Source organism: Carcharodon carcharias, chromosome 1 (assembly GCF_017639515.1).
Source record: "Carcharodon carcharias isolate sCarCar2 chromosome 1, sCarCar2.pri, whole genome shotgun sequence".
Taxonomy (NCBI): Eukaryota; Metazoa; Chordata; class Chondrichthyes; order Lamniformes; family Lamnidae; genus Carcharodon; species Carcharodon carcharias.
The window spans coordinates 155,795,333-155,812,559 of record NC_054467.1 but is presented as its reverse complement, the minus strand read 5'-3'; the positions used below and the strand labels follow the sequence as shown (position 1 = coordinate 155,812,559).

The following is a 17,227-nucleotide window of genomic DNA, read 5'->3' as shown; positions in this document are numbered from 1 at the left end:
TTTATGTCTTTCTGCTGCCAGAGAGAGGAGACTATTATCCCATAGTCTGGGCTTAAAAACGCAGGTCCTAGAAGTGAAGGGGCTGTACAAACCCTAATTTTAATGAAGGGCATATACCAATTTCTTCAACATAAAATGGCTCCTGGTCTGCCATGTCTTGATTTTAAAATTCTCATCCCTGTTTACAAATTCCTCCATTACCTCAACTCAACCTTTGCAACGTTCTTCAGCCTACAACACACCACTGAATCTCTGTGCTACCCCAATTCTGACTTCTTACTTATCACTGATTTTCATTGTTCCACCATTGGGCTGCCTGGGCCTTAAATTCTACTATTCCTTCAAACTCTCTGCCTTTCCATCTCACTTTCATTAAGATACTCCTTAAAAATACCTCTTTAGTCAGGCTTTTGGTCATCTGACCTAATATCATCTTAAGTGGCAGTGTGTCAATTTTTCTTCCAGTAATGCTCCTGTGAAGTTCTTTGGGACATTTGAGTATATTAAAGGCACCATATAAATGCAAGAGTTTTGGTACAGTTAACTAACTATGGGATATTGTTTTTTTTTCTTTTGTTTTTAGAGATTGAGGCCAAGGAGGCATGTGATTGGCTGCGGGCAACAGGGTTTCCCCAATATGCCCAGCTGTATGAAGGTGAGGCAGCATATACCATAGTTTTATTGAAACTGATGTGCATCATCAGATGAAAGTTGACATGAAAAATTTTTTTTTGAGTTTTGTGGTAACTTTTATATTTATGCCTTAAAGACAGATGAAGTTTCTCGCTTTGCACCAACCACTGTGCTCCTATTTTAAAGCACTCAAAACCACAACACATTGATAGCAATTACTTTATCGCCTGGGGAATAGTTTTGAAGTTTGCTTTTGAATATCTTTTTTAACAGACTAGCCCATCAAAAGTTTGCATTCTAATTTGTGGCATTCCAGGTGTTTAAAGCTTCACAAAATGATAGAAGTGAAAATGTTAAAGGTAGATTTTTAATTATGGTTTAAATTGAGCTTTGTAGCTGTAAAGTATATTCTTGACCAATTATGGGAAAGAAGGGTTTGAAAGAAAGAGGTGAGGCAGATCAGACTCACTTATGATGACCCCTAAAGCTGAAAGCTTCCTAACTCACACAGTCTTGAATCGTATATGAAGAATGTGCCGGAGAAACCGTACCTTAGCAAGGAATCAATGCTTCAGGAGAGGAGAAAATTGACAAACACATTTTTCATAAAAATTTTCTGCGGGAATTAAGATATTTATTGACAGATTATGTGAATAAAGGGGTTGAAGAGAAATAGTTTGACAGAAAACATATTTAACTAAGTTGATAATGTGTGTTTACGTAACTGAGCTGGGGAATTGAGAAAACTCAGCAGAATTCAACAGGTGCCAGTCAATACTTACGACACTGTGCCTATGAGAAGCACAGAGTTGACTAATTCCAAAATATAATGCAGTTATTATGAAAAAAATAATTAGTTTTGCTGCTTTAGAACATTCCTGTTGGCAGAAAACCCTAATTTCTGTTTTGCTTGTGTGATTTGCTTCTTATGTCGGCCGTTATAGTTCAGTCTTTCTAGCCCCCTAACTGAGTCTAAAAGAACCATACTGAATGGAAAGCGATCCCATAATAAGTGTAAATTTATCCTGTGCAATTATGAAAACAAAAGGCAAGTAAACACCACCAGGAATAGTTTTCACTTAATGATAACTCTTTACCCACACCTCAGTGAGGTAAAAATATGCAGCATTGCACTGATCCTTGATCAGTGGTGTAAGGTCGTATCTCCTTTTAGATACAGGACTGGTAACCCAAGGTTTTAAGTTCAAAGCTTGCAATGATTGGTTGTAAGTCAAATAAGTCTGGCAATTACGGAGTGACATTTCAGCTGAATGACCATGAAGTGGGAGGGCCAGAAAGACTGAGGATTTTCATTCCCTTTGCTTGCACCTGAATCAGGTTTGCCCTACTGATGACTTTAAGATTGCTTATTATAATTGTACTTGTTTATCTCTGCTTCTTACCTTTTCAGTAACTTCCTCAGATTTAAAATGCAAACTTTTATCACGTCTTCATGCAAATGCTTTCTTACAAGATAACAATGTTCTGCACATGCTTTACTAGGATTTATACTACTTATCTTGGCAGGGTTAATTTTTTCCCTGTTTTGTAGACCAAGAGACAAGTGGTTTTATTATAGAAAGCTAGTTCTGATTAGTACAAATTGTTTTTTTAACACAAATCCATCTGTCTTGATTACACAACAGATTCGCTGTTCCCCATTGACATTTCTTCAGTGAAGAGGGACCATGACTTTCTGGACCGAGATGCAATTGAATCTCTTTGCAGGTAGGCATTGATTGTTAGACATCATACCTCACTCAGTCCAGCATTTTGCAGAAATATTCCAGGCTTCCTGTTGCCTAACTTGCAGTTAGATTATTTAGCTGTGGCAGTTCATGAATGAAGACTTTCAAAATCCCCATAAACATGTTTTAATCTTCAGAAATGTTAAATTACATAATGGCACTAAGCAAAGCTGCTGAATGGAACATTCATATATTCAAATGTCCATATTCTGGGAAAATTGGTAGGGCAAGAGATTTCTAAGATAAAATAAAAACAGAAAGTGCTAGAAATACTCAGCAGGCCTGGCTGCATCTGTGAAGGGAAAAACAGAGTTAATGTTTTGAGTCGAGTGTGACTCTTCTTCAGGGAGGTTTCTAATTGTGCTTTGCGAAATCGGTGCTATAACATTATGCACTGTGTGTCTTTATGCTGCATTAGTATGTCCTGTAAGCATACATCTAACGCTGTATCAACAATCAGGCCTAGATTCTGGATGTTCTATGTCCTGTCCAATCAATGAACAATATATGAAAATTGTGAAAGTGTTTCTTTTAAGCATTCATTTCATATCATAAGGGTAAAAGGGATTAAGCTAAAACTAATTTAACAATTGGGGTTTAAATAGAGAAGGTCAATTTGAAGAAGCATTTTGAATGGAAGTTACATGCCCGTGCTCTGCATCTCTATTACCAGTGCCCATCTAGTTAGGCTCCTACCTGATAGGTGAAATCTCTCCCCCTCCCCCACAGATTGCTGTGTACTCAGCCAGTACAGTACTGATGTTTAAACTATTGATGTCTCTTGATCTGTAGCTCGGACTAAAAAGATTGTCGATCTCTGGTGATTATATGATCTCTGGTGATTATATGGAGCCAGTCACTAACCACAGAACTGATAGCTAATTTTAGTAGAACAGCTGTCTGATGAGAGTACAATTTTCAGGGAAATGCAAACCTATTGGTTTTTCAAACTCATCCTTTGAGTCTCAGGGACAAAAATAGTGGAATTCTGGAGAAACGGAGATTAATTTTAATGTACCAAATCGGAGCTTATAAGCAATATAGATGAATAAGTTACATTAAAATTTCCAACAAACAAACCAACACACACACACACCCACACCTTCTTTATTAGCAGTCTGACATTATTTTCAGAATATCAGATAATAGCGATAACATTTCTCTTGCTGTCAAAATATGTTAGAAATTAACTGGAAAGCTTTTAAATTAATGATTCTGTCAAAAGATTGGTCAAGCAGATCCCAATGATAAAACACTTAGATACTTTGTAACATTTTACAAGAGAAAGTGATACATTTGATAAGGGGATAAATTTTTCCATGTGTTGCTCGCTTGGCTTTTAGAGGAATGTGCCTCATCTGCGCCGTGCCTTTTGTTTTGTTTACCTTCTTGCCTCCATCGCTGTAGACACTTGGCTTATCTGTCGCAGCTGACAGGAGGTTTGTGCGAGCGTCAGTGCACAACAAAATGTTCAAACTATCAAAGGCATTCTTATCAGGCAGGCTGTTCATTTTTGTTTCCCACATCAAAGTAACTGGGGCTCCAGAGGAGTGTGATTGCACAAGGCAAGGAGACAGTAGGCACAAGTCAGGAAAAAGGAGTTGTTTGTTGTTCTTATTATGTAAAAATGATCTTAGTTCCTGCTTGAAGACTCACAGTGCTGGTGAACGTTCAATATTCTGCTCCTCACCTGAAATGAGAACTAGACTAAATGAACCCGAATACAACCAAAAATCACATGCGAAAACTGAAGTCAGGGACATTGAAAGTGAGGTGATCCACAAAAGGCCTGTACATCTGGAAGCAGTTAATTTGTAATTCTTTTACTTTGACATGAGATAACTTAAAGCTGTGGTACAATAGAAAGCGCAAAGACAGTACAAAAATGTGGATTTACACAACTTTTTGGCTGCTGACTTGTACAGTGCAGGTGATTATTGGGAAACCTGTGCAAAGGGCCAAGACTCAGGGTGTAGGACACCACCAAGGTTGAAAAGAGTAAAAGACAGAAAAGGTAAATCAAGAGATTGGGGGGAAAATCTGAGGGAAGGTAAGTGGTTCCAGTTTTGAGTTGGCAGTAGGGAATGAGCTAGAGTAGGAAATGATGCTGAGAGTCACAATTTCAGTAGATGCAGGAAGAAGGGTTGTGTGTATTTGTTTCATAATATATAAAGATTATAATTTTGATATTTTATGGACAAGTTGTATTGGAGGTATCATCACTGCAATCATGAAATAAGTTAACTGAATTCTGTTGTATTTTAATAATGCATTGATTCTGGATGAAATTGAGTTTCTTCACTTTTTTCAAAACAAAGTACGTATACATGCCACAGAGTTACCAGGGGAACATGTAATGGCTGTGCTGTAATCAGGGTTGTACATTTGTCCTATTGTTCTGCATTTTCCCTACAGCATAGTGATTATCCATTGAGTATAATGGATACTAATTGGAGTCTTTCACATACACATTTTGATGTAGATGAGTTCCACAAGGCACGTTATAGTGCATATTCACGGTGAGGGGAATGGCTGAGGGGCGGGGGAGGGCAGTTGGGAAGTGGTTGGGGAAAGGATGTGTCACTTGGTGCAGCTTGTCAATATTAATCCATTTTTCTTTCCTTTTAGACGATTGAACACCCTTAACAAGTGTGCTGTGATGAAACTAGAAATCAGCCCACAGAGAAAAAGAGTAAGTTCAACCTTATATGGAGCTCTTTCTGAAGAAATGTTAATGACACACTAGATCTTCCAAGTTTGTTTAGATTTTCATTAGACATTAGTCACAGCAGTCACCATTTAATGGCAACAGAGTTCCTCTTTATCGAGAAAATATTTAAGGTGCCAGTAGTGACAGTGACACAATCTATTAATAGTTCGGTGCCCTGATGGGTTCACTAATTTTCTTTTGTGGCTGTATTGTTTGGGTGTGGCATTGTCCAGGCACTTCCCCACAGGGCAGAAAATCAAAGGTCATTTCCCTAAGGAGTTTATCAAACACCTCCCCAAAGCATTGGTATGGGACTGGGTTGCTAGTGGTGACTAGCCCACTCATCTAGGGCATGGACTGAGGAGCCTAAAGAAAGAATATAATCAATAAAAACTCAATAAAATTAGAGAAGATGTGAGTGCATAGCGGAATCTAAATACGTGTATTACTAATTCCAGAAAAGAGTTCCAGTGGAAAGTGTTAGACAGAAAGATTACTATGAAAAGAATTCCAATGTAAGTACCGTCATTTATTTTGGAAAAATGTATTTCTTAGAATTTAGCTGGTGTTTTGGGGAATACTACATTTCACTTTGTAATACTTGGATGCAGACCACAGTTGTATCTCTCAAATTTCATCTCAGGTTTCATGAGCCAAAGAGGCATTTCCTAATAACAGGTACCAAAATTACATTATTAGAAAAACCTCTCTTTTCATGAGCTCTTCAAAAGCAGTCAATACCTCAGCAAATTGTCCTGTAATGTTTTGTACCATCAACAACTTGCATTTATTTGGCATCTTTAACCTAGTTAAACATCCAAAGACAATTCACCAAAGTGTTATAAACAAAATTTGGCACCAAATCATACAAGGCGATATTAGGGTAAATAACAAAAACTTGGTCAAAGAGGTAGGTTTGAAGGAACATATTAAAGGAAGGAGGAGCAGAGAGATTGAAGGAGGGAATTCCAGAGCTTGAGGCCTCAGCAGCTAAGGCACATCCAGCAATAAAAACAAAAAAACTGCGGATGCTGGAAATCCAAAACAAAAACAGAATTACCTGGAAAAACTCAGCAGGTCTGGCAGCATCGGCGGAGAAGAAAAGAGTTGACGTTTCGAGTCCTCATGACCCTTCGACAGAACTTGAGTTCGAGTCCAGCAATGGTGAAACAATTAACACCAGAGATCTTCAAGAGGGTTTGAATTGGAGGAGCACCTTGGAGGGTTGTAGGACTGAAGGCATTTAGAGATAGGGAGGGGTAAGGCCTTGGAGGGATTTAAAATCAGGAATGGAATGTTAAAATTGAGGCATTGCTTAATGAGGCGTCAATGTAGCTCAACAAATACAGAGGAGCTGGGTGAATACGACTTGGTGTGAATTAGGATACGTCAGCAGAGTTTTGGATGACCTCAAGTTCATGGAAGGTGGAGAATCAGAATTTTGGACAAAACTTACCATTCTTTACATTTAATTTGATTTGCTCCTGCTGTTAGTCTATGAATTTGACTGCATACATAATGAAGCTACTGTTCAGTGAGACAAAGGGACCAGCAAATACCCCTGCTGACGTGTAAATGGGTGGGGGAAAGAGATTGCTTGCTCATTCCTTTTGGTGCCGTCCTGCCTCAAATAGGAATGTATGTCAGCGTGCTAGGACCGTGCTTGAAAGTTCTTGCCCTTCTGTCTTTCTCTTGTCAGATTATGGTATTTAGTCATCAGCAAGCTACTGTGATTTGAGATTGAGGTAGATAAAAGATCACATAGGTATTTGCTTCTGTAAATATAGTTTTGTAAAACAAGTGTACTACATAGTGTAATCTCAACTACCATCTAGCTTCAGTACATACAGATTCTGAGATCAAAGCTCTATCTCAGTTTAAGGTCCTCATTACTTGTTACACAATGTAAACACCAGTAAAGGATGGCTCTGAAAAAAGAATGTGTAGCTCATTGCAGTTCTGTTTGCTGGACGTGACATTATTCAAATGCCTTAAAGCATGTATTTTTTTTTTAAACGTTTCCTAGCGCATTTAAAACTTTACCAGAGAAATGCTTCCACAAAGTTGTGCTTCTCAACATCCTACAATTAACAACTTGACTACAATTAACAACTTGAAATATTCCTGGATTTTAAAAAACCATAATATTTTTTGAAGAATAAATAGACCAAGTAATAGATAAGATTGTCGAAAATAGTCTATTCTGACAATCTCAGAAGGGCAATTAAATCAATGGTACACAGATGCTTGACAAATTCATATGATATTTTCTGTCCTATTTTAACAGAAGAATTCATTCATTCACTTTAATAAAAATGTCATATAAATGCATTAATCATTTGTCCAATCCTTGTCAATTGCCATTTTTAGCCCTGAACAATATTTGGAAATAAATATGATTTTTCTTTTCCCATCAGTTTTCTTCTCAGTTCTTCATTCTTGAATGCATTGATTGATAATTTACTGGGTTTGGTTCCAAAGGTATAGATTGCCTTCCACTCCCTTGTTGAAGTGGCCATTATACACGTATGAGCTTTGGTGGCCGTGACATGAACATAAAATCATAGCAGATTAGGGCTGATTTAGTCTGTAGCATCAACCTCAGTCCCTTGTCAAAAAACCAGTAATCACTAGAGGTTAGAAAGATAGTTGACAATATTAAACTATTTTAAACCTCAAACAAAATAGACATTTTTAAATTAGAAGTCACTTAATGCTAGTAAGTCGCTATACAATTTATAGAAGCCTGGCATCATAACCATTGGTTCTTGATGTCTGTGAATGGTAATTAGGCACAGTGTTAAATTACAGAGCACTGGGTCAGATCTGAAACTCCCCAGGTTAACTTTGCAGTGTCATCTGTAACAGGCGACAGGGGAGGACCCTAGGGCACGAACTGTGGAGATTTAATGGCCATGTGTCGCCATCTCATTAGTCACAGTTGGAAGATACAGAAGTCCTGAGACAAGCACTATAATAGTCAAAATTGGGTAAGGCTTTGAGATACATACATAATTACCATTAAGGGGATTATAAAACAAGGTGGCTGTTAGAAGGAGCTTGGATAATTTGTGAAACTGCATCCAGTACTTTGTTCCCTTGCTGGCATTCAGTAGTGCTGGGGAATGAGAAATGTTTTCTCTCTGCAACTGGGGACTGTAGCTCATGTCAAATACAATGTTAAAATGTTGACTGTCTATGGCAGCTGTTGTGACAAACAGCATCAACTCTCAGAAACATGGCCCATTTACTAGACTCAGGTCGAAATAAAAATTCAGTGGAAAAAGAGAATTCTGCAAATGCACAGCTGCTAGACAGGATCTAATACATAAATTGGAAATTTTATATAGGACATCTTCATCAAAACCAGTTACTGGATGTTGCCTTTATTTCCACAGGTCTCTAGGGACAGGAGTTTTCTTGGAACCGCTGTAATTTTGACATGAAGGAAACGTGGTTTCCGTTGATGTTACAGCAACAAACCGAGAATATTCCCAATTTAGGCATCCCAAGTAATATCTAAAATAAGGTGCAGTGATGAGAAGTTTAAAATATTTATATTTATTCAGCAAAAGGAAGTATTTGTCACACTTCAGTAGATTGGGTTTCATTGTTTGTCTAACAATAAGGCTATATATTAATGTCATAATTTGAAGTTTATCTCAATACTTGTGCACGTAAAGTATCTGCTACAACTCTCCCTAACAGCTCAAACTTCCTTTCAGAGTGAAGATTCAGATGAAGATGAGCCTTGTGCTATCAGTGGGAGATGGACCTTCCAGCGGGACAGCAAACGATGGTCACGGTTGGAGGAATTTGATGTTTTTTCACCAGCAGAGGTTACAAATGGCATTTCTGCTGATGAAGCTTTGCTGAAGAATGCAGTCAGTAATGAGAGTGTACTAACTGATCTAAGTGAACGGCAAGAAGTGACATCAATTCACAGTGCTAGCAGTACGGAAAGCAATGGGGCAAACTTGCAGAAGAACGTAGAGGCCAAAAGGACAAATTCCGAGATCAGTGTGATTTCCTCGGGGACATCTATTACCAATGTTGAATCATTCGGTATTCTCCCTTCGCCAAAGCACCTCTCTGGTTTTACTTTCAATGTGAAAACTGAAAGGAACACAAAATCCAAGGCCAAGAGCTTCTTGAAGAGGATGGAAAGCCTGCGCATTAAAAGCTCTCACAGCAAAAAGAAACTTCCTTCAAAAAATAACCTGGTCATCAGTGGACCTGTGCTCCAGGAAGGTATTGATGAGGAAAAATTGAAACGCCTGAACTGTATTGAGATAACTGCACTCAATGGCAATCATATGAATGCTCCCATGGTACGAAACCAAACTGTTTCTTATTCTACACAGACAAGTAGCAGCAGCAGTCAGTCAGAGACAAGTAGTGCAGTCAGCACACCTAGTCCTGTCACCAGAACTCGCAGCCACAGCACTTGCAACAAGCGAAGTGGGATGTATTTAGAAGGCTTTGACCCTTTTAGCCAATCAATGCTGAATGACATCAAGGAGCAGAACTTAAAGAATGAGAAGGTTACAGAAGAAGACATCATTTTCTATATACCAGAGGATCACAAGCCAGGCACCTTCCCTAAAGCACTTTCTAATGGCAACTCTTGCCCCCCAGACAGCACTTCTATAAACTGGAGAAATGGAAGTTTTCATGGACACAACCACCGTAGCCTTACCAGGGAGAGCAGTGCTGACAGCTCAAAAGAATCTAGTTTTAGGCGGAGACGAAACTCGTGCAGCTCTTCAGGCAGTCGCCTTAGTATCTATGATAATGTACCAGGATCCCACCTTTACTCCAGCACTGGTGATCTGGCAGATCTCGGGAATGAGGAGGACATTTTTCCAGAACTGGATGACATTCTGCACCATGTCAATGGACTACAAAGGATTGTAAACCAGTGGTCAGAAAAGCTCTCTGATGAGGGAGACTCAGATTCAGCAATGGATTCTATTTCTCCTTGCCCATCATCACCCAAACAAATACACCTGGATATTGAAAATGGCAGGGCCTCACCTAGTGATGTTGACAGCACTGGGAACTCTCTTAATGAGACAGAGGATCAATCAGTAATCCGAGAAAGGAGGGACTCGGGTGTTGGTGCATCACTGACAAGATCTAACAGGTCAGTAGAGCCATTTGGACTAGCTCTTTCTCAGGTAGTAAATTACATTGTACAATACAAGCTCATTTACCTTTGGAGCATGCATAGACAAATGTCCGCTTTCATTTTGGCAAAGGAATAAATAAAAATCTGTTTCTCATATGCTATTTCCTAGGTTATGTCCAGGTACCTTAACACTAAGAAATCAACTTTACACTTTTTCATAATTGGGAATCCTTTAATTTGGTGAATTCTGAACAGTCCTTCCACAATAAATATTTGTACACTTAACATAAAAGCGGAAAATTATTTTATTTTTTAAATTTATATTTTCAGTGGTAGTCTGCCAAATCTGTTGCACCCACTCAGTAAAATCCAGTTTCCTTTGGCTAGAGGGAATGCTTGCTTCCAACCTTTCCCACTAATGATGCTAAAGAATTTGAAACCAAGGATCATTCCACCCATTCACTCTTGAGTTTCATATTTCTCCCAGGCCTATCATCATCTCATGTACTGCTACAAGTCAATTCTGACTGCTTAAAAATGAACTTGTGTTCTGTATCACTCTTTACCATTTCCAGCCTCCTCATGTGTTTGTCCCTCTTTTGTTCCCTCACTGTTCCCTGACCCCTGCAACCTTACATTGCTAACTTTCTTTTTAGTTCATGCTTGACATTGCAGGCAATGCTGGCATTCATTGCTCATCCCTGGTTGCCATGAAAGCTTTGCAACAGTCTGATTAACTGAGAAACTTGCTAAGACACTTTAGAGGGCAATTAAGAATCAACCAAGTTCTTGTGGAGCAACATACCTGATAAAGAATGGCAGGTTTCTTCCCTTAGGGACATTAGTGAACCAGTTGGGTTTTTAAGAACAACCTGTAACTTGATGGAGACTTTTTTTGCTGATATTTCCAGATTATTATAGACAAATTCAAATTTTCAAACTGTGATTGTGGGATTTGCAATCAAATTCTCTGGATTATTAGTTAGATTGGGTGGGATTTTACGCCCCCACCTGTGGCGGGATCACCCGGCCCCACTGAAAGTCAATGGACTTTTGGCTGTGCCACTGAATCTCCCATGGCGGGTCCTGCCAAGACAGGACCAGAAAATGCCGACCATAATCACTACGTAATACACCCATTTATGCTGCCTGCCAAATCAGGCTTTAGCTATATATACTTACAGTTATATCTCCAGCAAGAATAATGTTCTATAATCATTGAAACTGGGCAGACACATGACAGATATTAACAGTGGGAAGGTTGACTAAGGCAGGGAAGCAGAGGAATAACCTGTGAATATATATGAGGAACTATAGTAGCGTAGAAGAACACGATAACAGAAGCAGCTTGAAGTGCTGCTGGATAGCTGAGTAAAACCTATAGTGTGGAATCTCATGGCAGTAAAGAAATTAAAGAGGAATAGTTTAGTTGTGGTGGTGGTGAATGTTTGGAACAAATGGTGGAAACAGGTAGTATCATCCACATTCAAAAGGGAGCTGGATAGTTTTTTTTGAAAAACAGCGATTGAGAATTATAAGACATTGTACATTGTTGGTGCACTTAACTTTGGAATTGACTTAATGGTCTTACCTGGTACTTCCCTTATTCTCATGAATATTGTACAGCTCTGTGTATTGACTCTTAGAATATTTCAGTATAAACTGAAAATAAATTTTAATTCTGAGTCAAGAATTTATTGTGGCTGAAATGATTAAGTAATAACAGTTTTAAACCACGTTAATAATGTCCAAATTACATTGTATGGATTTAGTCTCAAAGCACTACCACTCAAGAAATCTTCTGTTGTCATCTACTTTGCTTCTTGCAATGCCTAGAACAATTACTGAACTTTTGAACAGATTTTGCGCCTGTTTCAATACATAAAATAATATTTTAAACTAATATAGGATTGTTGGCTTCAAATTTCATGCATTATGTTAGTAATTCTCTTAATCCTGCTTGAGTAATTACATAAATGAGACTTACAATGCTAGACTATTACCCAAAAGTAATCAATCTATTGACTTACTTATTGTTGTTTAATTAAATAGACGACAGAGATTACGATGGGGTAGTTTCCAGATCTCTCATAGACCAAGTTTAAATTCAGCCTCACTGCAAATCAACAGCCAATCAGTGGCACAGATGAACCTGCTGCAGAAATTCTCTCTGCTGAAGCTTACTGCCCTAATGGAGAAGTATTCACCTTCGAACAAGCATGGATTTAACTGGTAGGTGCTGGAGCATAACAAAATGAAAAGAAATAAATAATGTTTATGGATCTCTAGGTGATAACCCATTGTCATTTGATAGCTATTGAAGTTGTGTATTATGCAGTAACTTTGAAATGTATGCATTGTAATTCAGTGGCATCTTGTCTTATATGTGCAAAAAACATGGGGTCAAATGGAAGGTCCAGTAGCAAATATCTCCCAGGAATACTTCCTGTCTCATTTGTAAAGAAATAAGGTAAATAATATAAAACTAGTTTTATTTATGGTTAACAATGGCCTAATATGTAATAGTCTAGTGTTTAAATCTCAAATTCCTTTCCACAGTAAACAGATTGTATCTAAAGCACTCTAAGGTCAAGCCTAACTTTATGGAATCATTACGTTTACTGATCAGGATAGGTTGCAGGATCATATTGCCATGTTCTTGCTGTCCTCAATATCTGTTGAGATTTGGGGCTGGCTTTTCAATTGCCAGTGGGAGCAGGAATGGCTGTAGGCATGATTTGAAAATTTGAGTTCACGGAGGGCGACACTGTCTGCCTCCAGAACGCAACGCAATTTTCAAAGGGAGGGCAGGAGTGTGCAGAAATGGGGAACCCACTTACCTCCATTTAACACTCCATTAAGCTCCTTGAGGAACTTGTTAGCAGGTCAGGAAGGACAAGAAGGTGATTTTCAATTTGTAGATCAACGATCCCAAACACTTTGGTGCTGCTGTGTTTAATGTGAGCAGGAGTTAAAGGTTCTTTTTTAATGCCGAAAAATTTTGGGACTTGGGGCAATCTTGCATCAGATCTTTTCATTTTGCCACGGAACAAGTGTTCACAATATGGCCTGTCAAGTTATTGAACAACCTGAGAATCCTTCCAATACTGCACATTATTCTGAAAGGGGAAAGAGTTTGAAGATATGAAAATAAACAATGGATCAATTCACATAGTGTCAAGCTGCAAAGTCAATACTCCTTCCGCTTACTTCAGAGGCACAACTGTGTATAAAGTGGGGTAGGGGATATCAGAGCCAAAACGAGAGTTTGGAACAGCGCTTAGCCATACTAATCGCAATTGGGGACATGCTGCCCTCAATTCCACTTCTTTGCTGTGCCCCCCAACCTGCCCCAATATTGTGCATGACCCCATTAGGAGTAGGTATTTTCATCAGTCTTATTGCTGTGAATTACTTGGCCAATTCTCCATGATCTATACCAGAAATAGTAACCTTGTTTCCAATTCCTTTAGAAATAATGGTGTATATTTTTCACAATGTTCAACAATGCTCTCATTGTCTAGCCTCTTCTAAGAAATGTTTATGACTTTAAGTATGGTTCCATCCTTCCTCCTTCTCTAACAGTAGCACTTTGTATATCTAATAGAAAGATGCCCAGTGTGTTTCTTTTTAAACCACACATGTGTTCAACTCTTCAAGTTAAACATAGCAATGCATCCTCAATTCATGGGGTATTTTTGTACACTAGCCGTTTAAAGAAATATGTGAAGAGCACAAGCTGTGAATGTTTGCTTCTTTTCACCAGTGTTACTTGTCAAACTGTGTTTCCCACTGGCAATGTCTGAACTTTCACATCAGTTTCTTACCATCGTAAAAGAAAGTGGACATTCTGGCTGCCGCAAGCTTTAATGGAACAGAAATAAAAATAAAAATACCTGGAAAAACTCAGCAGGTCTGGCAGCATCTGCGGAGAGGAACACAGTTAACGTTTCGAGTCCGTATGACTCTTCAACAGAAGAGTTCTGTTGAAGAGTCATACGGACTCGAAACGTTAACTGTGTTCCTCTCCGCAGATGCTGCCAGACCTGCTGAGTTTTTCCAGGTATTTTTATTTTTATTTTTGTTTTGGATTTCCAGCATCCGCAGTTTTTTGCTTTTATCTTAATGGAACAGAATCCTTGTTACACAAACACCACATTGTCAGCTTAGCTGTTCAACCCAGGGCTGCAAGAAGTGGCATCTTGTAGTGTGGTGGAACATTAGGTTTCATTTTGCCTTGGATACAAATCAATCAGAGATCACTTTTTTTGCCCAGAGCTCAAGGTTCTCATTGACAGTGGAACATGTCAGTATGTGGCCAACAGGCCCTGCTGCTTGTTTGATGTTTCTGATTTTAAGAAAAGTCAGTATCAGATTGGATTACTGACAATTCGAGAATCAAAGCGGATATTGGTGCTTCATAGAGGATGCCAATGAGAATCTGATCCTGGCAATGGTCTAATGAAAGGTAGGCATGTCAGGCCATTTCAAATAGTAAATGAAGAATTATAATTAACCCTTGGCCTGCTGATAAGATCATGGAAATTCCTGTCTCTCTGAACTAATTCAATGTTTATTTATAGTTTGTGCTCTATATGATGAACTAAAAATTGATATTTCAGTAATAAAGCTACTTGAACAGCTACTTCATGCTTTATTAACCCTAAACCATACAGTCAGGCAGATTTTAGCTTTTGGTAGGGCATGCGAACAGGCAGTTGTGAATTAACCCTGTTGTACGCCCTGACCAATTTTCCATTTCACTTACTTCAGTATTATCGTCCATCCTTCACCTCCATAGACAGCTGAAACCTGCCCGAACTTCACATCAAAATAAGACCATTCAAGCGACTTATCTACACTCAGTTTTATCCTGTTCTTTTGTCATTCACTGTCTCTCATCCTGTTACCAAATTAATTTAGACATGGAAGTAACTTGAAAATGAGAATGTCAACTTGTTGCCTGTTCCCCTTCATCCTGGCAGCATCCAAGCTAAAAATAGCTTATCAATAATGACTACACCTACTGACAATATTCATAATAATTGGATGAGGACAATACCAGGAATGACTGTGATTGCTCACATAGTTAAACAACATGTCAACATTCTGTGTCAAGGCTCTCTAAGGAATGATGTTCACAAATGTGTGATTTCAGGGTGTATGTAGCACCTGTGAAACCATACTCTAGTAAGGAGTCAGCTTCTTAAAGCAAGGCCAAAGGTATATGTTGACACTAATCTTCAGGTGTGTGCTTCACTGTGGTGAAGAGTCTTGTCTCCACTGAACCCCCTCCAGATGGCAGCATAGCTACAATCTGGAACTCGTGAAATTGCAGCCCAAGCATGCACTGTCCCTATTTCATTAGACTGGCTATGTCATCATCTAATGGTCAAATATCCTTTTACGCTCCCAACTCCCCATTTTCACCTTTCCTTCTCTGTGGGTCTTCTAGCATTGCCCAAAGTGACCATGTCCGCCTAGAGTGTAAACAGGTTTCTGCTTGTATGAATATAACTTTATGCCCCATCAATCAAGCGTCATTGCAAGTGTGTATGAGATGCATTGGTATTCATACTGATCCCTGTTCACTCTTTTCAGGACTGTGCCCAAGTTTATGAAGAGGATCAAGGTTCCAGACTACAAAGACCGGAACGTTTTTGGGGTTCCTCTGCTTGTGAATGTCCAGCGCTCAGGGCATCCCCTCCCTCAGAGTATACAGCAGGCCATGCGATACCTCCGCAACCAGTGTCTGGACCAGGTCAGTGCCTCACTTTAGAGGCTGTGAAAAGGGGACACAATGGCATTTAATCACAATTATTGTAAACTCACTAATCTTGAAACATTGGGCCAGACTTAGTCATACTGTTGCAGCACCCGGAGGCGGGCCTGGAAGTCATTGGGAATTGGGAACAGGTCAGTGACAGCCGGGTGAACCCGATTACGTGGCAGCAAGATCATGAATGTGGGTGACACGGGCTTGCTGCCGCATCACGTGGCGGGGGGATGGTTCTGACATTGAGAAGCCCACACCAACTGATGGCCATGCAGGAACTGGCACCATATTTAAAGGACAGCCAGTCCTGTGTTAGAGTTGGAAATCATCTTACAGGTTTTTTTAAGAAAGCTCTGCAGTTTAAATCTCCAGCACCTGAAATGTTGTTGGTCCCGCACAAAAAAGACGTTCCAAAGTCGGGGGGAAGATTCCTCTGCTGTCTCGCACGAGGTCATTCAGTGGCATCAACAGGATCAACTGAGGCCTGACATGTCACAGTCCAGCCAGCTCACCCCCTCCAGCACTTGAGGATGAAGAAGGACAGGATGGATGATTCCCATGCTGCCACTACCTTGCCCTCGCCTTGCAGATGGCTTCCTAAATGTCCTCCACTTCGGGACATGGATGTGTGATGCCACTTTAAGGGATGGCCTCTCTGCACTTCAGTCGTGCGCTGCCCCTTTAAATTCTGTACCCATACTTCTGGGTTCTAAATTTTTTGCCTGAAACTCCGGCCCTCAGAATGTCAGCTCAGCAAGTTTTTATACAGAGAAAAGATCTCCAAGATCAATGCTGTGCCCAGTGACTCAGTGTCCTGCAAATCCAAAAGATTCCCGCGGTGAATCGAAGAAGCCACATATAAGTCCAGGTTTTCACTGGACAGGTTACTGTAGGCACGAGAGACACGTGTGAGTTTCACTAAATCAGGGAGGCAGGATTAAATCATGTCGAATTGCTTTTAAATTATGTACGAATGGGGAATTAAGCATATCAATGAGCTTCCTTCCACTAACGGGTGTGATTTCCATTTTGTTTTCTTCCCGCTGCTAATGTAATCATTTACAATTTCCTGCCACCGGCAGTCTGTAACTAATGCCACTCGCCCCGTGCAATTCTCCATGCCTGTCTGCCATTTTGCCTGTTCCTGCAGGCTCTGCAAAATCTAGCCTATTATTCTTAATGTTGACAGAAGTGGATTCCTGTATGTATCTTTTACAAGTATTTGTAGT

The 17,227-nt window shown here is 39.5% G+C and overlaps 1 protein-coding gene across 4 annotated transcripts in view; it reads left to right on the top strand.

The window, feature by feature from the left end:
* dlc1 (DLC1 Rho GTPase activating protein) overlaps positions 1–17,227 on the top strand; it is a 593,090-nt gene that overhangs the window by 563,151 nt on the left and 12,712 nt on the right. For all 4 annotated transcript variants that reach the window (XM_041185569.1, XM_041185578.1, XM_041185561.1 and 1 more), the window contains 7 exons: positions 584–655; positions 2,280–2,361; positions 5,010–5,073; positions 5,550–5,606; positions 8,817–10,237; positions 12,275–12,454; positions 15,824–15,983. In XM_041185569.1, coding sequence (XP_041041503.1) covers positions 584–655; positions 2,280–2,361; positions 5,010–5,073; positions 5,550–5,606; positions 8,817–10,237; positions 12,275–12,454; positions 15,824–15,983 — 2,036 coding nt within the window. The remainder of the gene's footprint in view (positions 1–583; positions 656–2,279; positions 2,362–5,009; positions 5,074–5,549; positions 5,607–8,816; positions 10,238–12,274; positions 12,455–15,823; positions 15,984–17,227) is intronic.